This window comes from Salmo trutta, chromosome 4 (assembly GCF_901001165.1).
Source record: "Salmo trutta chromosome 4, fSalTru1.1, whole genome shotgun sequence".
NCBI classification, from domain to species: domain Eukaryota; kingdom Metazoa; phylum Chordata; class Actinopteri; order Salmoniformes; family Salmonidae; genus Salmo; species Salmo trutta.
Genome location: NC_042960.1, coordinates 29,503,662 through 29,529,978, shown reverse-complemented (window position 1 = coordinate 29,529,978; position 26,317 = coordinate 29,503,662). Strand labels below are relative to the sequence as shown.

At 45.8% G+C, this 26,317-nt stretch overlaps 1 protein-coding gene across 9 annotated transcripts in view; it reads right to left on the bottom strand.

Annotated features, from left to right (window-relative positions):
• Positions 1 to 741: 741 nt before the first annotated feature.
• Positions 742 to 26,317, bottom strand: part of LOC115192201 (microtubule-associated serine/threonine-protein kinase 2) — a 278,871-nt gene continuing 253,295 nt past the window's right edge. For 6 of the 9 annotated variants that reach the window (XM_029750428.1, XM_029750430.1, XM_029750431.1 and 3 more), the window contains 16 exons: positions 24,231 to 24,332; positions 20,442 to 20,743; positions 19,927 to 20,135; positions 19,279 to 19,417; positions 18,991 to 19,123; positions 18,285 to 18,450; positions 17,905 to 18,129; positions 17,305 to 17,414; positions 17,042 to 17,196; positions 16,341 to 16,660; positions 8,146 to 8,367; positions 7,690 to 7,916; positions 7,323 to 7,445; positions 7,094 to 7,233; positions 6,753 to 6,946; positions 742 to 6,624 (listed from right to left, as the gene is read on the bottom strand). In XM_029750428.1, coding sequence (XP_029606288.1) covers positions 4,535 to 6,624; positions 6,753 to 6,946; positions 7,094 to 7,233; positions 7,323 to 7,445; positions 7,690 to 7,916; positions 8,146 to 8,367; positions 16,341 to 16,660; positions 17,042 to 17,196; positions 17,305 to 17,414; positions 17,905 to 18,129; positions 18,285 to 18,450; positions 18,991 to 19,123; positions 19,279 to 19,417; positions 19,927 to 20,135; positions 20,442 to 20,743; positions 24,231 to 24,332 — 4,857 coding nt within the window. In that variant the 3' untranslated portion in view covers positions 742 to 4,534. The remainder of the gene's footprint in view (positions 6,625 to 6,752; positions 6,947 to 7,093; positions 7,234 to 7,322; positions 7,446 to 7,689; positions 7,917 to 8,145; positions 8,368 to 16,340; positions 16,661 to 17,041; positions 17,197 to 17,304; positions 17,415 to 17,904; positions 18,130 to 18,284; positions 18,451 to 18,990; positions 19,124 to 19,278; positions 19,418 to 19,926; positions 20,136 to 20,441; positions 20,744 to 24,230; positions 24,333 to 26,317) is intronic. The other 3 variants (XM_029750429.1, XM_029750436.1, XM_029750437.1) reach the window with 1 other exon arrangement.

The following is a 26,317-nucleotide window of genomic DNA, read 5'->3' as shown; positions in this document are numbered from 1 at the left end:
GGTTAGCCATTAGCCTGGGTAAAATGCACTGCAGCCCTGCTTCAAGCGGTCTCTCAAGACCATTAAGAGGCCAGAAATCTTCCAGAGAAGGGCTAGACAGAGAGAGAGACAGACAGTTGGTCTAACCCCCAAATCATTCCATTCACAGAGCCATTAGAGCATTACTGTCGCTTCACTTGACTTAACAGACGGCAGGCCACTTTACTGATAAAAAACACGAAAATTAGTTTACAGATAATTTACTGTCATTTCTACCCCTCTGAGGACAGTGGACATGACTGGGACAAATGGCTTAAAAATAAACGCTTCAGAAGGAAGGGCAATTTAAATTATTCGATTTGTTATGAGATTTTCCCGAGCAGAAAAAGAGAGTGCTGCTACCTTGGTGAAGAGGCGTATGTGTAATCTATTAAAGTGGTGGCAGGGACAGGAGTACAGTTTCATTTGTCATCCATTTATCAACACTCATCTTCCGTCTAACATTTATTGGAGGTAAAATCCAAATGGTGATTTCAGTTTATGTCAGATACTGTAAATGGGAATTTATATGAATATTAAAAGCACTATTGTGTCAAATGCCCGACAATACATTGTTTTATGGCATTGTTGATCATTTTGGTGAAAATGACGAGTACTTACTGTATTTATCTTATGCTTGAGGTCCACTACGCACCACAGATCATCATCTCATACTATACTTATAAGGAAATAATTACAATAATAAACAATCGCATATCAAAGGAAAGTTACATAAAAAAAACTTTATTATTATTAAGATAAGGTAGGATTAACAACAACATGCGTTTACCACAACAGAAAATAAAAAGATATTGCACTGGCTTTACTCTAGCAATCTTTTTTTTAACCCTTCTCAGGCAGAACCTCACTCCTCTCCTTCACACTTTTCAGCTTCAAACACGCTGTACACACAAAGGATCACACACACACCCATTAAAATACTCCCCCAAAACCCCAGAAGTCCAGTCCATAGTATAGAGTCAATTGTATTTTCTACCTTCAGTTCAGTTGAGTGGCATTGGTCTCTACACACTGACAGTGGACAGCCCTGACACTGCTATGGGCTTTGCCACACTCTGCACACTGCGGATACAGTAAAAACACATACTGTATGGGTCTCAGTCTTTAGAGATCTAGTGAGGTTAAAACGCTGGGAGGTCCAGGGTGGAGGTTACACCCAGGGTTAACAGAGAGAGGGAGTGCCCTAGGGCGGGTGGTTACCGTGGCTTCGGGCTCTGGGGGAGGCCTAGCTGAAAATTGGAGGTGACGGTCCCAGGCTAGGCATAGGTAGTGTTTTGTTTGGCTGAATTTGCTGTGTGTGTGTGCTAGGAGCAGGGGGCAGCACACAGCCCCGGGCTAGAGATTAATGACTCCACCAGGGAAACTGACACTTGACTTGACTTTTAGACAGATGGCTGGACTATCATCATCACACATGGGACTGTGTGTGTGTGTGTGTGTGTGTGTGTGTGTGTGTGTGTGTGTGTGTGTGTGTGTGTGTGTGTGTGTGTGTGTGTGTGTGTGTGTGTGTGTGTGTGTGTGTGTGTGTGTGTGTGTGTGTGTGATACAACATTAAGTGTTTGCTGTCAGGGGATGGTGAGGCTGGCGCCAGGCGGTGGAGGATGGCGCTCATATTGATCAGAGAGAATAGCAGCTGTCCATGTAGCAATAACGGCAGGACCACCAGCAGAGCTTACCAGATGGGAGGATTGCCTGGGTGATATGCAAGTGGTTAAATCATTGCGCTAAGCTTGGTCGATATGCCCCTGTGACAAATGACAGCAGGTAAGCTCTCTGTGAGGCCTATACCTCACTAACTAATCTACCTATCTCACCTCGATCCTTCTGCACTAGAGGAGACAACTATTCGCACTGCAGGTGATTTAGGATGTTTCCAAAATAGCACCCCATTTCCCATATAGTGCACTACTTTTGACCAGGGCACAACCTTAAACATGATGTGCTGTTCCTTTACATTAAACATTGTCTGTGGTACATCAGTGTTTAGGTTACATTAAAATGTGCATGTAAAGACCACGAGAAGCTAGTCACCCTGATATAATCCGGGGTAACTTTAGCATGTGGAAAGCTGTTGGTATTGATCATGATCACTTCCTGTTACAGGGGTTGATTGCAAGTGGCATAGAGGATTCCGGATGAGAAAGATAGAAGAACAACATGTAAACATATTACACAGATCGGAAGCCGCAGTCAGTCAGTCAACGGGGTCGTCTGTCTGTCTGGGGTTAGGTATTGACAACACAGACCTCTTCGGTATCTATTAGGACACCAGGCGGATATAGTCCTGTCTCAGCCCTCAGTCATCCCAGAGCTGCTCTCTGCAACATCTCCAACAGCAACGTAAACTTTGCAGGACACACTGTGGACTGACACACATACAGAGGGAGATTTGAACTCGCACACCAACATCATTTAGATGTATGATGTAGGTAGTCACATGGCCATAGTTTTGCACCATGAAAACATCCCCTCTTTACACACTAACAGACACACTCACGAACACTCACACAGAGAGCAGTGGCACACAAGATCATAGGGGTGTTCAGTTCACTGATTGGTCGACATTGTCGTGACTGACCTAAAAGCCAGGGATCTGATTGGCCCTTTTATTTAGTTGGCGTTTCCATTTGACAATGATAAAAGGGTTGTGCAAAGCCCACCCCCCTACTGGCCCGTTCCGACCCTATAGGCCAACTGAGACATCAGTCAAGCATCAGGCCTATCAGGGACAGACAGTACTAACAAGGGTAACTAACAAAGTCTACCCTAACTAAAACACACACAAAAACAGACCTTTAAATATTTGTATATATACATCTGACAGCCAAACGACAATAGATACTCTTGCACGCATATAGAAAGTAAAGTCTGCTAGCTTTACAGGATAAGAGGCATAACACAGAGAACACAGCAAGTTGGTCCAGATACAAAGTCAAGTCAACAGCAAACCTTTAGTGGCTGATAAAAACAGAGTGCGCAGGGGCTAGAAATAAAGATAATGGTCCATTTGGATGTGGAAAACCACTGGTTGTCATAATATAGTTTATAGGTGGCTGGTGTGCCTACTGTAGTACTTTTGACTGGCCTGTGAACAGACCTGCGAGCGGACTTCCTGCCTCAGTTACAGAGGAGTCTGGGTAATTGAGTTTCTGCCTGGTACACAAACCCAAATCTCTTTAATAGATCTACAGTACCTCATCTTAACCACTTGACACTTATCTCAACACTGCGTCTGTCTGTGTAGTTGACCAAACAAGATGCGATCAAATCAGACTAGGACCAGATTGATCAGTTGTCCCTAGGCAGTCTGTGACCGGATCACTGAACCTCCCTCCCCACCTCACCTAGTCCATCACCTAGTCCATCCTATAGTCCATCACCTCACCTATAGTCCATCCTATGTAAAGCTGTGATATGACCCACCATATTATTCCTTTGTCATTAAAAACATGTCCCTTCAGTCAGGGGTGTAGATTTGGTGAGGCTATCATGCAAGGTGAATGGCTAGGCGGGAATGTATCCTAGCTACCACAACACATGCTCACACCCACATAGAGCTCTATTCGGTACACTGGCAGGTCCAGCTATAGTCATGGAAGGGCCATTGGAGCGGATGGGGAAGGAGTTTATCATGGAACGCTATGATATACAATACAAAACACTGCTTTAATAGACACTGACAGCCGCTTCTTTAATAGTGTGTTATATAGGGACTAATGGGTTTTCTAGCCAGTCTGCAGTATTATACTGTTAGAGAGACAGAGTGCAGCGTTAGACCATGAGGGAGTAATAATAATAATACACAATGTAATTTACCTTCTGTAAACTGCTGAGTGTGTAAACGTGAGCAATGCAGATTGTTTCATTAACAGACTGTAATGTATTTATACTGATTGCTAAGCATACGCTACTTTTATTGCTGAGATACAGCCTTTTCAGTCACGGACGGCTGGAGACACACGCAGGCAGGGTGGAGTGGTGGGGTGGGGGATGCCATTTGTTTATAAGGCACGACCTGAACTATTGGCTAGCTAAGAACGCACGTCAGACTACTGGAACTACAAGGTGAAAGATAACGAGGCAGTATACTAGAAAAACCATTAGCGCGAGTGTCTGTTAATCCTTCCCTGTGGATCAGTGAACTAACACTGTTTATTTCTAGCCCCCATGTTTCTTTACAGGGAGAAACAAACACAGACTGACTTCACAGGAACATTAATCCGTGTCCGAATGATAAAACAGGGAATGAGAAGAACAAGAGATGCACAGCAAGCGTGGATGCCTCTGGGACATACCCAGCCGGGGCAAAGATCTATCCCCAACGGGCATCTCTCTATCTCTCGCTCTTGCGCTCTCTCATAATGATTTGTGTGTTGCAAAGAGTTTTGAATAAAGTGTTATTTTCTTCCAAACATGCAGTTGTTTGTGGATTAAGATTAAAATCTCGTGCCAGCAGTCTGTATTGTCAAGGGTGTTTCTTGAGTCTTGGTTTCTGCTACGTCTTCTTGCTGCCGGTTTTGCCCTGTGGGGTGGAGGCTGCGGAGGCAGGGTTTGGTCTCTGTGGGGCCGTGGGTTCTGGCCTCTTGCGCTGCTCCGTGGCTGCAGTAGGGGTCTGGGTGGGTGTGGGTGTGTTGGTGGGCCCCTGCCTTGGTGCAGTAACAGCTGTAATGGCTGGAGTCTCACCACTGCCTCGTAACCCCACCAACGGACTCTCTGGGTGGTCCTGGGGCCCCGGGGCACAGTCTTTAGGAGGGGAGGCCCTCCTCTGTGGAGGGGGGGCTGGCTCAGTTTTGTAAGAGGGCTGCCGGGGAGGAGACTGGGAAGACAGGCGGGGCGGTGGCTGAGGGGCAGGGTGTCTAAAGGGGGAGGGGGAGAGGGGTGTGGTGGTGGTAGTGGTAAGGGGTGAGTCGGGTGTGGTCTTGGGCTGAGGTGGGTCGGAGGGTCTCTGGTTCTGGTCTTTGGCCCTCTCAAAGGCCTCCTTGGCCCCAGGGATGGTGAGTTTGACGGGCCCCAGGAAGCTCTTAGCCACGGTGGCTAGCTGGGACACAACCTTGTCCACCCCACTCTCTGACCCTGACACTTGGGCTGGGGGGCTGGGGATGGCATAGGCTGGGGTGGCGTAGGCTGCAGCGGCGGCGGCAGCAGCAGCCTGCCTCCGGTTGTCTGCCTCCTTTTTCTCCTTGGTGATGCCTGGGGAGGAGATGGGTGTGTGGGCTATGTATCTGTCATCTATGGATCCAGTGGGGCTGGATCTGGGGGCCTCCAGGCCAGAGTCTCTCTCCTCACTCCATAACCCAGGACTACTGCTCTTCCCTCTGGGCTCAGGTAGCTTGGGGCTCCTCCATTCCTGATGTGAAGATGGAGCAGCAGGCTTCAGGAAGGTGTCCTTACTGATGGAGATGAAAGCACTGCCGGGAGTGGCGAAGGTGCTGGACAGGGGGCTCTGGGTGAACTTGGAGCTGGGGTCTGGAGCCTTCCCCTCTCTCCTCCCACAGTCATCTGAGGAGGCTGAGCCGCTGTCTTTCCCTCCCAGCGAAGGAGCACTCTGAGTGGGCTTGTGTTCAGGGAGTGTGGAGGGTATGGTGGCTCTGCTGGGCAGCAGGGTGGAGGAGGGGGACAGACACAGAGAGGGGAGGGTGCCCCCGGGTCCCGTGCGGGGGGCGGTGGCCATGACAGAGGTGGGGCGGAGCAGCGGGGGGGTGAAAGTACAGGTGTTCCTGCCCCTCCCGTCCTGGCTGTCCTCCGACCCCTCGTCTGTCTCGTCCTCTGAAGAGTCCACCTCGTGGATAGCATCCTGCTTCTGCAGTGACTCCCTCCTCTCAGCCCGGTCCTGTCTAATGGCTGACAGCTTGTCCTTCAGCTTGCTCTTCCCGGGGGCCAGCCCCAGGGACCCGGCTGCCGGTCCAACGTCCCCCTCCTGACGCCCCAGCTTCCTGCTGGAGGAGGAGTGTTTCTGCAGGCTGCCCTTCTCCACGGGGCCCCCACGACCCCCCACCCCTGTCCCCACCCCCAGCACCCCCTCTCTCTCCCCAGCTGACTCCTGCAGGCTCTGCAGACTGGGGTCTCGCTGAAGCATCTCCTTCTTAAACTCCTGGTGGGAGATGTCCAGGCTGTGTTTACGTCCTGTCACCGCTACAGGCAGCTTCTTGTCACCTCCGGCCCCCGACGCAGAGGGAGAAGAGGAGGAGGAGAGGGAGGAGGCTAGCTTCTCGGTGGATTGTACTCGTTTGAGGAGTGGGGAGCGGGGGGGTTCAGTGTTCTTGGGCCTGGAGATATGCCTGACCAGAGGGGGGGAGGAGTGGAGTTTCACGGGGAAGGACTGGCCCATAGAGGAGGAGCCCACAGCATGGCTGGGCAGGGGGGAGGGAGAACGTTGGGGGGAGGTGCTCTGCTGGGTGGGGGAGGGGGTACGGGCCAGGGGGGATAGGGGGATGTTGCCGGCTGACTTGCGTCGAGGGGAACGGTACTGGCGCTGGAGCTTGGGGGCCAGGCCATGGAGGGAGCTGGGCCGGATGTGACCGGAGCTTGCTGGGGAGTTAGGAACACTGGAGCTGGGAGAGCTGCTCTGAGACGAGTTTCCCCCTACTGAGAAAACACAACACACACAGAAACACACAGTCAGACCTTTACGCATTTATAATCATCACCTTTTATGACCTTTTCAAGACCTTGTGCAAGGTTTGTGTTTGTGGCCCCGTGTGTGTGTATCTTACCAGAGTGTGCAGAGTCAGGCGTGGAGCGGTAGCCAGGTGTAGGTGACCTGGGGGACAGGTTGTGTGTGGGGGACCCTGGTCCACTCTCTCCAGAAGACAGGGAGCGGTTGAGAGAGGATAGACTACGGCTGGTGTGGAGCAGAGACGCCTGCTTAGTGATCTTCCTGAACAGAGAGTTCCTCTTCTTGCCGCTGCTAATGGAAACACACACGCACACAGCTGAAGAGTTAAAAAGACACAAACAAACAATCCATTTAACAGAATTTATGTTCCATCTACCATGACTTCTGAGAGGAATGGTGCATGGTAAGTGTGTGAGATCACTCAGCAAAGAGACCAACCTTTCCTGGCCTCCATCTTTGGTCTTGGTCTTTTTGTTGCGACGCGCCATCTTGGATTTGGAGCTGGTCTTGCGTGCGGGGCCTACCTTGATGGAGGTGTTCTCAAAGGGCGTGGCTGAGACGGACACCTTACCACCGCTCTGAGGGTAAGACACAACACATATAAGACAGGAGCTAGAGTGTGTGTGTGTGTGTGTGTGTGTGTGTGTGCGTGCGTGTGTGCGTGTACCTTGAGGATGAGCTCCACCACCTCAGTGTGGACCAGGCCGTGGACAGCCTCCCCGTTCACATGAGTGATGAGGTCTCCTTCTCTCAACCCTGCATCATGGGCAGGACCACCCTCCTCCACATGCTGAGAGAGACAGAGAGGGAGAGAGAGAGAGAGATGGAGGGAGAGGGAGGGATAGAGACAAAGAGAGAGGGAGAGAGAAAAATGGAGAGAGAGAGAGATTGAAAATATACAACATATCACTGGCAACTCACTGGTAACACTGTCCTTGAATCGGATGAAGAACCGGATAACTAGTAGTGTTAAATCTCTTTTAGTTTAAGGCAATAAGCGTAAAGCAGCCAGTATCGTTGGGCCTACTACTCACCCAGACTATGTGATGTACGGTGTAGATATCCGTGTCTCCCATGTACACCCTGATGGCCCGGAGGGTGAAGCCGTACTTCTTGCCCGCCCGGTGGATGATGATGGCGGGCTTGATGTTGGCTACGGCCGGCGAAAGGTCTCTACTGGGGGAGGAGTCTCTGGATGAGGGATTGGAGGAGAGGGAGTGGGGTGACATGGGGCTGGCCAATGGGGAGGCTCCGTGGTGGTCTAATGAGAGGGGAGAGGAGATTTGATAGGGAGATCAGACCAGTAGTAAATAGAGTATATACAGACACACCTGTATTATATTACCAACAGTTTTACCTCAAGATTTGAATACTAAGCCCAAGATCCAATAACTCCAAAATAGAATTAAATGCAAACAGACACACTCACACTGAAAAAGTACTCAGACACGCTCATACCACACACACTAATTATCCCTCCCCACACACACCTCCATGTGTACCTGGAGGGATCATGAGTGAGAGCGTAGTTGCGGAGGCAGACTTGATGACCTTGTTGAGGGGTCTGGACTGGGTGTGTTTGTCCGTGTCTCCAGACAACAGTCTGTGGCGGGCCCTCCGAACTGCCAGGTCACTGATGGCCTTAGGGGTAGAGGTAGCGCTGTCTGCTCCTGACACTGTACCACGCTCCCACACATCTCCTGAACTACCCGCTATGGAGAGAGGGAGGGAGGACGGGAGGAAAGGAATAGAGAGGTAAATATAGAGAAAATAGAGTACCAGGTCAATAGCAACAAAAAAATAGAAGTACACCTATAATTCAGTGGACAATATGTAATTCTATTGCAGCGTATATACACTCCCCTTCATATTTATTTGGACAGTGAAGCTAAAATGTGGCTCTATACTCCAGCATTTTGGATTTGAGATCAAATGTTACCTGAGGTGACAGAATGCCACCTTTAATTTGGGGTCCTGTGTGGCTCAGTTGGTAGAGCATAGCACTTGCAATGCCAGGAATGTGGGTTTGATTCCTGGGACCACCCACATGTAAAATCTATGCATGCATGCCTGTAAATTGCTTTGGATAAAGTAATTTTATTTATAAACTGCTAAATAAAATATATTATAACCAGTGGTCCATTATTCCTTGCAACTCATTGGATTGGCAGTTTGTTTTGGGTTACGGAGTGTACAAAACATTACAAACACCTTCCTAATATTGAGTTGCACCCCCTTTTGTCTTCAGAACAGCCTCTATTCCACAGGGATGCTGGCCCATGTTAACTCCAATGCTTCCCACGGTTGTATCAAGTTGGCTGGATGTCCTTTGGGTGGTGGACCATTCGTGATACACATGGGAAACTGTTGACCGGAAAAAATCCAGCAGCATTGCAGTTCTTTACACATTCAAAACAATGCGCCTGGCACCTACTACCATACCCCGTTCAAAGGCACGTACATATTTTGTCTTTCCCATTCACCTGCTGAATTGCACACAGACACAACCCGTATCTCAATTGTCAATATGCTTAAAAATCCTTCTTTAACCTGTCTCCTCCCCTTCATCTACACTGATTGAAGTGGATTTAACAAGTGACATCAATAAGGGATCATATCTTTCACCTGGATTCACCTGGTCAGTCTAAGTCATGGAAAGTGTTCCTAATGTTTTGTGCACTCAGTGTATTTTGCCAAATAGTAACTGAATGATGACTGGAGTAATTTTATTTATAAAGCCCTATCCGAACAGGATTAGTTTTACTGGGGGAGGTCGGGTACAGTAATTATGTGCATGAGCACAAAACAATTTTAGTCACGTGAGAATCTGCCATGTCAGTCATTTTCACATGGCGGGAGAGTAATAATTCCAGCCAGAATAACCTACTGTTTTTTGGCAAACTCCAAGGTCCTCTGATAATACTTATCCCATGTGAATTGACATTGCTGTGTTTTGAGGAGTATTACAGTGTTTAACAGGTGCTGGTCACAGTTTGGGTAAGAATTTGTTTCCCAGCATGTTAAATGCGCAACCAGAGGGATAAAAATCTCAAAACCACCTTTGCTCCACCTTTACCCAACACACAGAGACGCGTACAAAGCTCTCCCTCGCCCTCCATTTGGCAAATCTGACCATAATTACATCTTCCTGAGTCCTGCTTACAAGCAAAAACTAAAGCAGGAAGCACCAGTGACTCAGTCAATAAGGAAGTGGTCAGATTACGCAGATGCTAAAATACCGGACTGTTTTGCTAGCACAGACTGGAATATGTTCTGGGATTCGTCTGATCGCACCACATCAGTCACTGGCTTCATGAATAAGTGCATCGATGACGTCATCCCCACAGTGACCGTACGTACATACCCCAACCAGAAGCCATGGATTACAGGCAACGTCCGCACTGAGCTAAAGGGTAGAGCTGACACTTTCAGGGAGAGGGACTCTAATCTGGACGCTTATAAGAAACCCCCCTATGCCCTCTGATGAACCATAAAACAGGCAAAACATCAATACAGGACTAAGATTGAATCCTACTACACCGGCTCCGATGCTCATCGAATGTGGCAGGGCTTGCAAACTATTATAGACTACAAAGGGAAGCGGAGCCGCAAGCCTACCAGATAAGCTAAATAACTTCTATGCTCGCTTCGAGGCAAGCAACACTGACGCACGCATGAGAGTATCAGCTGTTCCGGGCTACTGTGTGATCATGCTCTCTGTAGCCGATGTGAGTAAGACCTTTAAACAGGTCAACATTCACAAGGCTGCGTGGCCAGACAGATTACCAGGACGTGTACTCCGAGCATGTGCTGACCAACTGGCAAGTGTCTTCACCGACATTTTCAACCTGTCCCTGACCAAGTCTGTAATACCAAGCAGACCACCATAGTCCCTGTGCCCAAGAACACTAAGGTAACCTGCCTAAATGACTACCGACCCGTAGCACTCACTTTTGTAGCCATGAAGTGCTTTGAAAGGCTGGTCATGGCTCACATCAACACCATTATTCCAGAAACCCTAGACCCACTACAATTTGCATACCGCCATAACAGATCCACAGATGATGCAATCTCTATTGCACTCCACACTGCCCTTTCCCACCTGTACAAAAGGAACACCTACGTGAGTATGCTATTCATGGACTACAGCTCAGCGTTCAACACCATAGTGCCCTCAAAGCTCATAACTAAGCTAAGGACCCTGGGACTAAACACCTCCCTTTGCAACTGGATCCTGGACTTCCTGACGGGCCGCCCCCAGGTGGTAAGGGTAGGTAACAATACATCTGCCACACTGATCCGCAACACGGAGATCCTCTCAGGGGTGTGTGCTCAGTCCCCTCCTGTACTCCCTGTTCACCCATGACTGCATGGCCAGGCACTACTCCAACACCATCATTTAGTTTGCCGACGACACAAAAGCCTGATCACCGTCAACGATGAGACAGCCTATAGGGAGGAGGTCAGAGACCTGGCCGTGTGGTGCCAGGACAACTACCTCTCCCTCAATGTGATCAAGACAAAGGAGATGATTGTGGACTACAGGAAAATTAGGACAGAGCACGTCCCCATTCTCATCGACAGGGCTGTAGTGGAGCAGGTTGAGAGCTTAAAGTTCCTTGGTGTCCACATCTCCAACAAACTATGATGGTCCAAACACACCAAGACAGTCATGAAGAGGGCACGACAAAGCCAATTCCCCCTCAAGAGACTGAAAAGATTTGGCATGGGTCCTCAGATCCTCAAAAAGTTATACAGCTGCACCATCGAGAGCATCCTGACTGGTTGCATCACTGCCTGGTATGGCAACTGCTCAGCCTCCGACCGCAAGGCACTACAGAGGGTAGTGCGTACGGCCCAGTACATCACTGGGGCCAAGCTTCCTGCCATCAAGGACCTCTATACCAGGCGGTATCAGAGGAAGGCCCTAAAAATTGTCAAAGACTCCAGCCACACTAGTCATAGACTGTTCTCTCTGCTACCACACGGCAAGCGGTACCGGAGTGCCAAGTCTAGGTCCAAAAAGCTTCTTAACAGCTTCTACCCCCAAGCCATAAGACTCCTGAACAGCTAATCAAATGGCTACCCAGACTATTGTCATTGCCCCCCCACCCCCTCTTTTATGCTGCTACTCTCTGGTTATTATCTATGCATAGTCACTTTAACTCTACTTACATGTACATATTACTTCAATTACCTGAACTAACCGGTGCCCCCGCACATTGACTCTGTACCGGTACCCCCTGTATATAGCCTCCACATTGACTCTGTACCGGTACCCCCTGTATATAGCCTCCACATTGACTCTGTACCGGTACCCCCTGTATATAGCCTCGCTACTGTTATTTTACTGCTGCTCTTTAACTACCGTAATTTCTGGACTATTAAGCGCACCCGAATATAAGCCGCACCCACTGAATTAAAAAAAAATATATATTTTGAACATAAATAAGCCGCACATGTCTATAAGCCGCAGGTGCCTACCGGTACATTGAAACAAATGAACTTTACACAGGCTTTAACGAAACACGGCTTGTAACAAAAATAAATAGGCTTTAACGAAACACGGCTTGTAACAAAAAATAAAAAATTAGCAGTAAGCTTTAGTTGTCTTTTTGCACTGAGTCAATTCCTCACGCTGCTGTTTCCAACATCTTATCATCGACTCATTAAGACCAAGCTCCCGTGCAGCAGCTCTATTTCCTTTTCCAACAGCCAGATCAATCGCCTTCAACTTGAAAGCTGCATCATATGCATTTCTCCGTGTCTTTGCCATGATGAGGGTGACAAAATGACTACCGTAATCAGAATGATGGGAAGTTTGAGAGTGCTCGATTTAATCTAAACAGTAAACAAAAAAGTTGTTTGACCTTAACCCGTTCAGCAATTTCGTTGGTCTAATGAAAGCTTCATGCCGCCAAAAAACTGAGCACATCACAGAATGTGTTTTTTTTTTTTTTAAATTGAAAGCGGGAAAAATCCATATATTAGCCGTGTCATTGTTTAAGCCGCGAGGTTCAAAGCCTGGGAAAAAAGTTGAGGCTTATAGTCCGGAATTTAGGGTATGTGTTATTTATTTTTTACTGCATTGTTGGTTAAGGGCTTGTAAGTAAGCGTTTCACTGTAAGGTGAACACCTGTTGTATTCGGCGCATGTGACAAATACAAATGTATTTCATTTGATTTGAACATGGGAACAAGTTGATGCTTAAAACAAAGTGCTATGCACATAGCTTACAGATGAATGATCCGTTTTGTCATATGTCAACTTTCTCAGTGCCTATTTCTCTTTTAAAAGGTTAAGTGGCTGATAGTGTGCCAATGAATTGATAAATTGAAAAAATACGCCAATTAATTAATTAATGGTTCTTATTGATAATATTAGTCTATATCTAGACAAGTTGAAATATCTTCAAGCCTAGAACAGACTCCAAATCAAACTTTATTGATCACATACACATATTTAGCAGATGTTATTGCGGGTGTAGCAAAATGCTCCGTAATAATGGTACATTTTGAATGAGAAGATAAAAATAATTAGACGGGGCAGTTTGGTAAAACTAATCCCGTCCGAATCATCCTCAGGAAAAGCATACATGCCCGGGGAATAATTACATAACCTTGGTAAATAGGGCTTAAGTGAGTAGATAATATGTTTCTGAACACATTTCAATTAATCCTGATAATGCCATGATTTAAAAAAAAATCATGAATGAATCATGAATAATGATAAGTGAGATGCCGTTCAGAGTATACAACTAAAAATGTTTTGGGGGTATGATCTTTGTGCCTCTGCATCTTCTCAGTCATCATTATTCACGATTCATTCGTGATTATCCATAATCATGGTAGCATCCACATGATTGTAGAAGAGTATCTTAAATAAGAATTTTAAATAAGACATCTCAGTCTTATCTCTCCCCCTCCCATAAAAAAAGATGAACGCACTAAATGTAGTCGCCCTGGATAAGAGCGTCTGCTGAACGACTAAAATGGCAAATGTAGAAGTGTTCAGAAACATCTTCTATTCTTAATTACAATAAAAGTGACTCCAAAATGGCAATTTATTATTCACCATTCAGTTTCTATTCTGAAACATATAATCCAAAACACAACCAAAACATTTACATTTTAAGCATTTAGCAGATGCTCTTAACCAAAACGACTTACAGTGCATTCATCTTAAGATAGCTTGGTGAGCCAACCACACATCACAGTCGTAGTAAGTACATTTTTCCTCAATAAAGTAGCTATCAGCAAAGTCAGTGCTAGTAGGGAAAAAAGGTAAATGCAAGTGTTAGTTCACGAAAGGCAAGGGTGTTATTTTTAAAATGTAATTCAATCATTTATGGGGAGGATGCAAATGCTCCAACAAGTTTATAGAGTCACAAGCTTGATGTAGTTAATGCGTGCAAAGGAATATGGAGCCTAATGTAAAAATGTAGCTTCGCTGTCCAAATAAATATGGAGGGGAGTGTATATGTATATACAGTGGGGTCTGAAATTATTGACAACCTTGACAAATATGAGCAAAAATGACTGTATAAAAAAAGTATTCAAATACCGAGCTATATTGTATGCTAAAACAATTGGGATATTGTCATATTTTATACTAATACAAATGCTCAGTGAAAGAGTAATCATCTTTTTATCAAAAAGGTAAGGGTAAAAATGTACACCCCTGTTTTCAATACCTTTCAATACCTCACCTTGCAAGGATAACGGCAATGAGCCTTTTTCTAAAATGTTAGAGAACACACTGGGATGGATCTTCCATACAGAATCCTTCCTGATCCTCGATATCCTTTGTCTGCGCTTATGAACTGCCCTCATAAATTCAAACCACAGGTTTTCAATGAGTTTCAAGTCCGGAGACTGAGATGTGCATTGCAAAATAGATTTTGTGGCCAATTAACCATTTCTTTGTGGATTTAGATATGTGCTTGTGGTTACTGTCTTGCTTTTGGCACTAGATCCCTGAATCCACTTGTTTATTAACAAGCAACGCCTAATTCTCTCATTCTGAAAATTAACCACATGCTGTAGAGGGAAAACATCAGTTCACAGATAGTAGTTAGTTCGTTAACATTTCACACAGATTTCCAGGGTCCAGTAAGCAACTAACGCGTTATAACTTGAAGAACGGCAAGGAGTTGTATACCAGTTAATAAACAAGTGGATTCAGGGATCAAGTGTAGCTGGGCCTGGCTTATGCTGGATGCCAATAGAGGTGAAAGAAATGCCACACACTTTCCCTCTTTCAATACAGTGGATTAAAAGGGGTATGCCAGGTGTACTCTCTGCCTGAAAGAGATCAGTTATGCCAGCAAAGGGTATCATGCTCTGCTGGCACATTGTAGAACAGATGTCCACAGGCAGAAAGTGAACAACGTAATACTGTGCAGTGTAGCCCAAAGATATTGCTTTTGTTGTGCTAAACTTGACAGGAACATTTTTGTGTGAGTGGGGGGGTCATATATTTTTTTACTCAGTGAACATTATTTTTGCACACATGTAGCCTTGTGCACTTGATCGATGTCTACTATAATGACCACTATAATAGAGCAAAGATAGAATGCCTGTTTGTTTCATTCTACTTCTACTTTAAGATGTTTTTTTCCCCCCAAGTGCACTATGTGTGTGGTCACAAGCATTCTATTATAAAGGCTGTCATGGCTAACTGCAATATTAGTGTATTGTTTTTTTTCCTCAAGACTTGAGTGTCATTTGCAGTAAAGTCTTGGCAACAAATAACATTGGATTGCTTTCTTTACATTTTTTAGCTGTGAGTTAGGTTCACATGAACCACTTTTTATTTTACACACAGAGACTGATCATGTAGATCATATTCTGAAAATTAACCACATACTGTAGAGGGAAAACATTAGTTCACAGATAGTAGTTAGTTTGTTAACTAGTTAACATTTCACACAGATTTCCAGGGTCCATTAAGCAACTAACGCGTTATAACTTGAAGAACGGCAAGGAGTCGTATACCAGTTAATACTATAGCAAATTGGTTAGGTTACCAACGTTAGCTCATCTGATGTTGTAACGTTAGCTAGCTAGCTGTCTGACTTTATTAGCCAGCTAATTTTCAAACAATAAACAAAATTATTTGATCAGCTAAGTTGGCTAATGTTGCCCAACATTTCTCTGGCTAGCTAACGGATAACGTTAATTCGATCCAGCTACTATAGCAAGATACTATAGCAAGATACTTAACAATGCTAATATTATTTGTTGCACCACACTTTCTCCCTCACCTCAAACTTTCCAAATGCCATATGTTTTTCAGATACAGCTCATGAAGTACGCTTCATCACCTTCTCACACACGTCTCAGTGGTCAGGCTTCTCACCTACCTCTTCGTTATCGTTCAGGGCCGCGCACGCTGATTCTGTAACTGGCAAATTGGTTGTCTCTTCTCTCTTAAGTCGCATGCTGCATTCTGTTGTTATGTGAACGATTGGCTGAGCCTTGGATACAGCCAGTATTGCTTCAAACGCTCATCACTCGTTTGCTTACAGCCAGTAGTGATCCAATACCCCCCCCCCAAAAAGATCTACACAATTCACCTAGGTCACATAAACTGAAAGGTGACTAGTTTGCATCCCTGGTCATGTGAATGAAATCAAAGCAGACACCCATCTATAGAGTGAGTATATTGTTTAGCCAGTACTGACGTGGGAGTGTGGCTCTGAGCTGGCTGGTGATGGACCCAGCTGTGGTGGGGGACTCGACCAGTTTCAACTCTCTCCCTATGGGGAGCTCTGGGATGGAGAGGGGCAGCTCTTCACTGCGGGGGCCCCTGACTCCCCCGGGGGTCTGGCTGAGCAGGCTGGGGCTCTTACGACTGGGGGCCACCCCTCCTTCCTCCTCCGAGGAGATGGCGAAGCGTGGCATCTCGATGATGGCGGAGCAGCAGCGTCTACGCACCGCCAGAGGAGGGCTGGAGTCACTCTCAGTGTGGGACGACTCCGAGACGGACAGGCGCTTACGCAGGCTGTGGGAGGGAGACACGGGAGAGGGGCGTTACACATGCAGAACATACCAAATATTGTGTTTGTCAAAAGGTTGAGTCAACTACCCTAACTAAGTGAAGTGCTAGGGATTTAGAATCTATAAGGCTATAGTTTTGTTGTTGGTGATATTTCTTATTCTTACTCATATTTTTTAAACGGTATTGTTGGTTAGGGGCTTGTAAGTAAGCATTTTACTATAAGGTCTACAGCTGTTGTATTCAGTGCATGTGACTTATACAATTTTATTTTATTTGATGCAAGACACAGACACCTCCTCCTATAGTGGAAGACTTAAATAATTAGTATACACTATAGTAAATTAGGCTTTGGTTTGCTGGCCTCAGAAGAGCCCCTATACTCACATCTCAGGTGACCCCACCAGCCAGGAGCGGTCTCTGGACTTGAGCCCACTGAGGCTGTCGATGCGCTCTCCTCCCTCCTCACTGAGGCTGCGCTTGGTGGGTGGGGGGGTCCGCTTCTCCTCATGGAGGGACAGACGCTCCATACTGCTGTACACCTACACAGTTTTAATTACAACGAGTACCCGGAGTGATTACATATGCAGCAGTGGTGGTTGTGTGTGAATGTGTGTGTGTGTGTATTTATATGTGCGAACATGGTTTACCTTGCTGAAGCGGGGCGAGCAGGAGGAGAACTGGCGCATCTCTACGTGATCGTCATCGTTAGTGTCGTCCTCATCTTCAGAGTCCATGTGGTGGTACCTGTCTGAACGGGCTGGGGAGAGAGGAAAAAAAGAGGAAAACAAGATTAAGTTACATGACAAACTCATTTTCATGACACAGTACACGGAGACTGGAAGATAGAATAAGCGTGTGTAGAGCAGTTATGAAGGGTAAGCTCTATGTTGAAGTACACTGACTGTTTAAACGGTATTCTATTATTTCAATGACTATGGAGGGTGAGTAAAGGAATAGCAGGGTAGGTTCAGGGTGTTAGTATAGGTACGTCTACAGTGCCTTTGGAAAGTATTCAGGCCCATTGACTTTTTCCACATTTTTGTTACGTTACAGCCTTATTCTAAAATTGATTCAATCGTTTTTTCCTCTTATCAATCTACACACAATACGCCTTAATGACAAAGCAAAAACATTAATTTAATCCATTTCACAAAATAAGGCTGTAACGTAACAAAATGTGGAAAAAGGGAAGGGGTCTGAATACTTTCCGAATGCACTGTATATCATGTGGAATAGGTGTGACTTACTGTCAAAGTAGCTGGTGTCTTCCTCTGACTCCAGCTGAGGGATGAATTCTGCCTTCTGTCTCAGCAGACTGTTCCAGTCCAGGTCATAGAAGAACCGGTGTTGCTTCACCTCGAAAGCACTGCCTGTACCCAGCCTCTCCAGAGGGTTCTGTCTGAGGAGTTTACAGATGAGGTCCTGGGCATCGTTAGGAAGAGCCTCCTCCTCCTCTGGCCATATGATCTCATCTACAGAGACAGAGAGCAGAAACTCTAGTCAGATGCATTTTTCCACATTCGTTTAGAAAACACAGCAATCACTTTTCTATTTTTTTCCGTCCTTTTTTCTCTGTTAAAAATGCAGACTCCTGTGTTAATGGGCTCCTGTTATCTCTGGTACTCACCACTGATAACCTGTCCAAAGAGCTCCTCTGGCGTGTCTCCAAAGAAAGGGGCACAGCCCACCAGGAACTCATAGAGGATGACCCCCATGGCCCACCAGTCTACTGGCTTCCCATAGCCCTGTCTCAGGATCACCTCTGGGGCTATGTACTCTGGTGTACCACACACCTGGTAATACACGCACAGAGGGGAAGGGTCAAGTATAGGCAAGGAGAGAACTGAAAACAGCACGCGTGCCTTAGAGGCTGCTGCTTTATATACATAGACTTGAAATCATTGGCCACTTTAATAATGGAACACTATTTTGCATTACTCATCTCATATGTATATACTGTATTCTATTCTACTGTATTTTAGTCTATGCCGCTCCGACATTGCTCGTCCAAATATTTATATATCCTTAATTCCATCCCTTTACTTTAGATTTGTGTGTATAGTTGTTATTTGTTCGATATTACTGCACTGTTGAAGCTAGAAACACAAGCATTTCGCTACACCCGCAATAACATCTACTAAACGTGCATGTGACCAATACAATTTGATTTGATTTGATACACTCCAACAGCACAATGTTGCATTCGGTCTCATACCTGTACACATCGTCATACACTTCTGTCATACACATTGTTATACATAAGGGAAGATTGAGTGACCAGTGACAGAGTTACGGTGTTATGTGTTGGGCGCCAGAGGTGTCTCTCTCTGTACCTGTTTATCCAGGAACTCCCTGGTATCTTTCTCTATGTGTCCTTCATACAGGTTAGTGGTGAGGCTCATCAGACCGATCTTAGACAGGCCAAAGTCTGTCAGCTTGATGTGGCCCATCGAAGTGATCAGAAGACTGCAGGAAGGAAGTAGGGAAGGGGAGAGAAAGAGAGAGAGAGAGATGGAAGCATTCTGAGATGGTGAATAACGCTTTTAGCGGGTGAATTATTAAAGCCCATAAAGTATCAAAATGAAGTTGCAAGACAGATACAGCCTTCCTGTGTGTGTTACTTGTCAGGTTTGAGGTCTCTGTGCACGATGCCGTAGTTGTGGAGGTACTCCAGTGCCAGCACGGTCTCAGCGAAGTACATGCGTGCCATGTCCACAGGCAGAGCCCCAATGTTCTTCAGCAGGGTGGCACAGTCACCACCTGCGGAGGGCAGAGGCAACGACAGTCAGAACACATACACCCCCCACTCACAAACATGAAGTTGGAAGAAACGGTGTCAGCGTGTACACGATGTGTAAGGAAGAAGGGGGCCACTTCCCGATTCTACTAACTAGCTGCTCATCGGGACCTTGATTAGCTGGATCAGGTGTGTTTGGAGCAAAAGCCTGCATAACGAATAGCTCGCCAGGGAAAGGGTTGGCCAGCCTTGATGTACGTCAACTGTGTGTATGATCAGCTGTTACGTTCGACATACTCCATGACCATACAGAGGTGTCTATCGTTGTTTGTTTGTGTGTTTAAATGAGCTGTATGATCAGCCCTTACCCTCCACATACTCCATGACCATACAGAGGTGTCTATCGTTGTTTGTTTGTGTGTTTAAATGAGCTGTATGATCAGCCCTTACCCTCCACATACTCCATGACCATACAGAGGTGTCTATCGTTGTTTGTTTGTGTGTTTAAATGAGCTGTATGATCAGCCCTTACCCTCCACATACTCCATGACCATACAGAGGTGTCTGCGTGTCTCGAAGGAGCAGAACATGGAGACCACAAAGGGGTTCTCAGCGAAGGTCAGGATGTCTCTCTCTACGAAGGCCTGCTGGATCTGGTTCCTTAGGATTAGGTTCTGCTTGTTGATCTTCTTCATGGCAAAACGCTGACGCGTCTCCTTGTGACGCACCAGAAACACAGCACTGCGGAGAGAAATGGTTGTGGGAGAGAGGAGGAGGGGGAGGGAAGAAGAGGGAGAGAGGGGGGAGGGAGAGAGAGAGAGAGAAAAAGAGAGAGGGAGAGACAGGGGTTAGAGAAATGGAGAGAGAGGGGTGAGAGAGAGAGAGAAGGGGAAGAGAAGATAAATAATTAAAGGGTGACCAACAGTGTTAGAACTATCATGATCATTATCGTCATTGTCATGGGCTAACAAACCCATGGGGACGCTTCAGTCTTAATCTACTGTCTTATAAAGGTACAAGCCTGCCTGTCTGGCTGTCTGTCTTTACCCGTAAGCCCCGTTGCTAATGAGCTTGATGTTCTCAAAGTCCTCCTCCCGTGGGGCCTTGGTTTTAGGGGGAGCTACAACAGGTACCGTGGCCCCTCGACTATCCACAGAGTCGTCTGTCTCTGGCGTGTCTGGGTTCCCACTGTCGTAGCTGCTCAGCTGGGCCATCTCCTCCAGGGGATCCCTGGTGAGACCCAGCTGGCTGATGATGTAGCGGGGGATGTCTGACTTGATGCCCTGGCCCTCCTTGGCATGGCCCTCTGCTGCCTCCAACAGGTGGTAGAACTCCTCCGGGTCAAACTCCTGTACACCAGGGAGAGACAGAAGGGGGAGGGGAGAGGGAGGGAAAGGAGAGGGGGATTAGAGAAGATGCTGTTATAATCAGCCAAAGTCATTCAGGCAATGCAATACAGGTTGGATTGTGTGTATTTGTTTGTTTGTTTGTTGTGGCTCACTGGCTCAACCACAGCACAAATCATGAGCGCATAATCAAGAGGAGGTAATGAGAATGTACTGCAAAAGAATCCACAAAAGCACTTTACTGTACTGTATTGTATGTGAACACTCCTTTATTTCCTTGTCGTCTGACAAAGACTTTCTAATAATACATGTAATTGTATAGCACTTTTCATTACAGAGTTATCTCAAAGCTTTACCGAGGAAACAAATATATATATACAATAAAAACAACATACATTTAGAATCAAGGTAGGTAAAATAGCAATATTGTGCAAGGTGCAAAATACATTTTATATTGGGACTAGGACTATGAAAAAGACTAGTCTGTAGAAGTGGGTTTTAAGGCCCATTTTAAAAGCACTGAGTGATGGAGCGGCTCTCAGATAGCCTGAGCACAAGTCTCTTTAGCAAACATTCCACTCCTTGTCATTGCCAATGAGACTGGCCTTTCTGGCCTTTCATCTTCAAATATGAACATTCTATCATTAATGAGCTATAGAGAACAGAGGAGTTGATCCTGATTCGATAACCCTCACAGCTATCCTCCAATCACAGTGATTATCCAAATATTGGAATTCCATAACTATTTTCTCTCCACAGAACACGTTGGTATGCGGTTGCTAAGCAAAATGTTTTGTTTCTCCAGACGAAACCAATCTGTCAAAAGTTGCTAGCGCACATCTAAATTCTCTACCTAAATACATGCTGCAATAAATGCTACTGCAATTCTAACCACAAAACCTCTTTGCTTTGATTTTAAGCCTCAAAATACGACAACATGCCTAGCTAACAGCTAAATGTTTATTTTTTACTTTGTTATAATTCTATTTTAGAGGCTCCACATCATTGTCATGGAAAATATTAATGCTATTTCCAACAACCAATGAGCAACTCCGCCGTAAATCCAGCTGTATATTGAATGTTGAGATTGCCGAAAGGCAGTCTCTTTGGCAATGGCATGGAGTGGAAAGGAATGGAATGTTAGCTAAAAAGACTGGTACCCAGACTAGCTCTCAGATGGTCAGGGAGAGCATTCCATAGGTGAGGGGCTAGGTAGCAGAAGGCTCGGTCCCCGATAGTTCGGAGACGTGTCTCAGTAGGGAGTGGCTGGAGAGGAGAGTGTGAGGTGGCTCGCTGATTGAGATGAGGTTGCTGATGTAGGTGAGGCTCATTCCATTCAAGGCTTTAAATACAAGCATTGGAATTTTTAGGTCGATCCTGTAGTTGACCGGGAGCCAGTGGAGTTGGGCCAGGATCAGGGTGATCTGGTCAGACTTCTTGGTCCTGGTCAGGACCCTGGCAGCACTGTTCTGTTTTAGTCGGAGCCTCTGTAGTGATTTGGCTGGGAGGCCCCCAAACAGAGCATTGCCATAGTCAATCCGAGAGAAGATGAAGGCGTGGGAAAGTATTGGTATCACTCGGGTAAAGTTTTCAAGATGGAAAAATTATGTTTTACATATTAATTTTATGTGGGCCGCAAAGGACAGAGAAGGATCAAACTTGACTCCTAGGTTGGAGATGACAGAGGACAGGTAGATGGCCTGGCCATTGATTGTAGGGCATATGTTTCGAGCACTGGTGACCTGCTTGGTTTTCCCAATAAGCATAGCCTCAGTATTGCTACTGTTCAACAGGAGGAAATTCTCATTCATCTATGCCCTGATGTCCTTTAGGGAGCTGCTGAGTTTTGCTAGAGCAGAGATGGAGTCCGGTTTTGCGTTAATGTACTGTAAATTCCGGACTATAAGCCGCAACTTTTTTCCCACGCTTTGAACATCGCGGCTTAAACAATGACGCGGCTAATATATCGATTTTTCCCACTTTCAATTTTTTTTTCTCCAAAAAACACATTCTGTGACGTGCTCAGTTTTTTGGCGGCATGAAGCTTTCATTAGACCAATGAAATTGCTGAACGGGTTAAGGTCAAACAACTTTTTGGTTTACTGTTTAGATTAAATCGAGCGCTCTCAAACTTCCCATCATTCTGATTACGGTAGTCATTTTGTCACCCTCATCATGGCAAAGACACGGAGAAATGCATATGATGCAGCTTTCAAGTTGAAGGCGATTGATCTGGCTGTTGGAAAAGGAAATAGAGCTGCTGCACAGGAGCTTGGTCTTAATGAGTCGATGATAAGACGTTGGAAACAGCAGCGTGAGGAATTGACTCAGTGCAAAAAGACAACTAAAGCTTACTGCAAATTTTTTATTTTTTGTTACAAGCCGTGTTTCGTTAAAGCCTATTTATTTTTGTTACAAGCCGTGTTTCGTTAAAGCCTATTTATTTTTGTTACAAGCCGTGTAAAGTTCATTTGTTTCAATGTACCGGTAGGCACCTGTGGCTTATAGACATGTGCGGCTTATTTATGTTCAAAATAATATATTTTTTAAAATTCAGTGGGTGCGGCTTATATTCAGGTGTGCTTAATAGTCCGGAAATTACGGGAGTAGACCTGGGTATCATCAGCGTAGCAGTGGAAGTTGATGTTATAATCTCGGAGGATTTAGCAGAGGGAGCATGTAAATTAAAAACAGGATAGGCCCCAGCACTGACCCCTGTGGGACACCGCATGTGACTGCAGACTCCTCCGATCTGGACTCGCTGATATGTATTCTACCACCCAGTGTACCCCCACCACCACCTCTCCAAGCTGTGTGTACGTCCATTTGTAAAAACCCATCTTGTGTGTTGTCACAGGATCGGGTGGATGTGATTAGTCAAAAATACAGACGTGAGCACAGGGGCAGCCTCTCCCTCTCTCCACCCCCCTCTCTGTCATTCCCTCCCTACCTCCCAGCTCCAGAGAGAGTGATGAGGTGGAGGGATGGTTCCAGCTGCTTAGCCATGGAGGAGGAGGAGGGGGTGATGAAGCACCATCTCTACCCCCACTGCCCTCTCCCTAGCTGGGCAGAGAGCAGCCGCATGCTTCGGCTGCTTGAGAAACGGTGCTGGGTGGCTGGATGGATGGGAGGGAGCTCCTATGGGTGATACATAAACTTATGTGTTGTAGGCTGTTGCACGTGCAGTGCATCTGCCTCTGAGGACAGATGACAATAATAATAGTGGTCGAGTTGCCACACAATTAGGAGTAAATGGCTAGGTGGCTTATTAACTATAGGAAGAAAATGACTGTCTTGCAAATAGGAACGAATTTACGAGAAAAATAGGAAACATTTATTTTTTTGTGTAATCTTGAAAACCGTGACATAGACATTCATCATCTATCTCCCTCCGGTAAGCACTTAGGTGTGAAATGTTCATTCATTTGAAGGAAACATTGTTGGGAAGCACCTCCGATAATTCATCGTCTCCCCCTCTCGTTCCTCTTACCAGACATTCCAGCAGGCGTGCCGGCCGAGCGATGACGATCATCAGCTTCCTCACCAGCTGGGTCACAAATGTGACTTCCACACTCTCAGAGCGCTCGTGAGCCTAGACACAGAGAGGAGAGAGGAAGAGTTAGAAAGCACACTGGCAGTGTGAACCATCAGTACTACTTGCCGCAATAGGCAACAGTCACCTCAGAGGGAAAGATAGAATGGTGTTAGTCTATACATGATCAGAAAGATAGTTTATACACAATCAGTAGTATCTAATCAATTCTACATCAACCCGACTTGGTTTTTCGTATAAAAATAGCTTCACCTATCTGTCCATTTTCATAGATGACACAGGAAAGAGGATGAGAGGATACATGCAGTCGATACACTACATTATACAACGGGTGGGTCTAATCCTGAATATTGATTGGTTAAAACTGTATTCCAGCCGGTGTCTATTCCACAAATTACCACCGGCTAAATCTATGACGTTAAAATGCCTATTTACTCTGTTCCATCTGACTGCTCAATCCACCGTCTCATCAACCCAGACAGGCACGTTATAAACTTGATCTCCACTATAAAAATCATCTAGACATTATCTCACATTTCTTTTAGGCTAACATTTAGTTTTCAAACGCGGAGATTTGTATAAACCTTGCTGTCTGTCTCTCCGACATTTGCAACATTGTTTCAATATTCAAATTCAATCTCCTGCTGTCCCATAGTAAGGAACGCGTCGGGAGACGGAACAAAACAAACACAGGCATTGTTTCTCAGCCAGTTGAAATCATGAATCAGCTGGCACCATTTTTATGGATATATACAAAGAAATGTCAATTGAAAAAAGGTCAAGTGAAACGAAGTGTAGCTCGTTTGCAGTCTTTCCAGCTTCAGTTTGAAAATATTGTGTCAGATGTGTTGTTGGCTAACTCCTCTGAACAACAGTGTACTGACGAAAGAGCACATTTTCTATGCCAGGCGAAATCGCGCCTCATTAGCTCACTGTTATGGATGTGTCCAAATAAATGTCATTGGAAAACTGCCTAAACAAATGCAAATGCCATCACAGTGTTGTTATTCTGGCTGCAATGTTTGACGTGACTGTAAGTTAGCCGTTGTTGGCTAGCTAGCAAGCAAGAGATAAGAACGTTGCCAGCCAGTATGGCAACCGAACCGATAGAACGATCGACCAGCCGACTTGGGTAGCAACCCTAGATTTGTGTCGGGGCTATATCCTGTGTAAGGATGAAATTGTTTGAATAAATTCATAAAAATAACGTTTTTAATTAAAAATATGTCAGTGACCCGTTGTATAAAAGTGATAATGCCCTCAAAGCCAGTGTTTGGAGGATATATTGGCACGGTTTGCTGGCCCTCGACGAACATCCGTGCCAATATTTCCACCAAACACCGGCTTCTCTGGCATTATCACTTAAACATACAATACAGACTGACACTGAGAAGTAGCTAGCTAGCTAAAGCAAAATGACCTCACTGATACAGTGAAAATATACCACGGAACATGTTGTCAGTTTGGACAGAGTAATTTACCACAGAAAACCACCTAGAGAGCACCTCTGCTAACTAGAAAACACCAAGGGGGAGGAAGATAGACAAAGTGTTAGTGTGTAAAACACATATCCATCAGGTAGGTTTGGTGGAAGGCAGCCTAATAGAGAGCCAGAGCCTGTTAATAAACAAGGCCTGGCCAGGTGTCCGTCGGCCACGGGCTAATAGAAACATCCCATAGTGACAGGCAGGCAGGTAGCTAGACAGGCAGGCAGCTAGGGGGGCAGGCAGACCAGGCAGGCAGACACAGGCAAGAAACAGACAAGAAAGCCAGGCAGCAAGACAGGCTGCTAGGTAGGCAGGCAGCAGGGTCCCTAGGGGCTCCAATCAGCTCCTGAATAATTTATAAAGGTAATGAAAGGGCCAAAGTGCTGAAGATGGAGGGAGGAATGGAGGATCTCCTCCCATTATAGACAAGTGATTGGTGAGTAATGGGCAGCGGTGGGACCGTCATTCACACTCACAACGGCTAATTAACTACGCTGTGTCAGTGTGAGAGACAGTTGGTGTGTGTGTGTGTGAGAG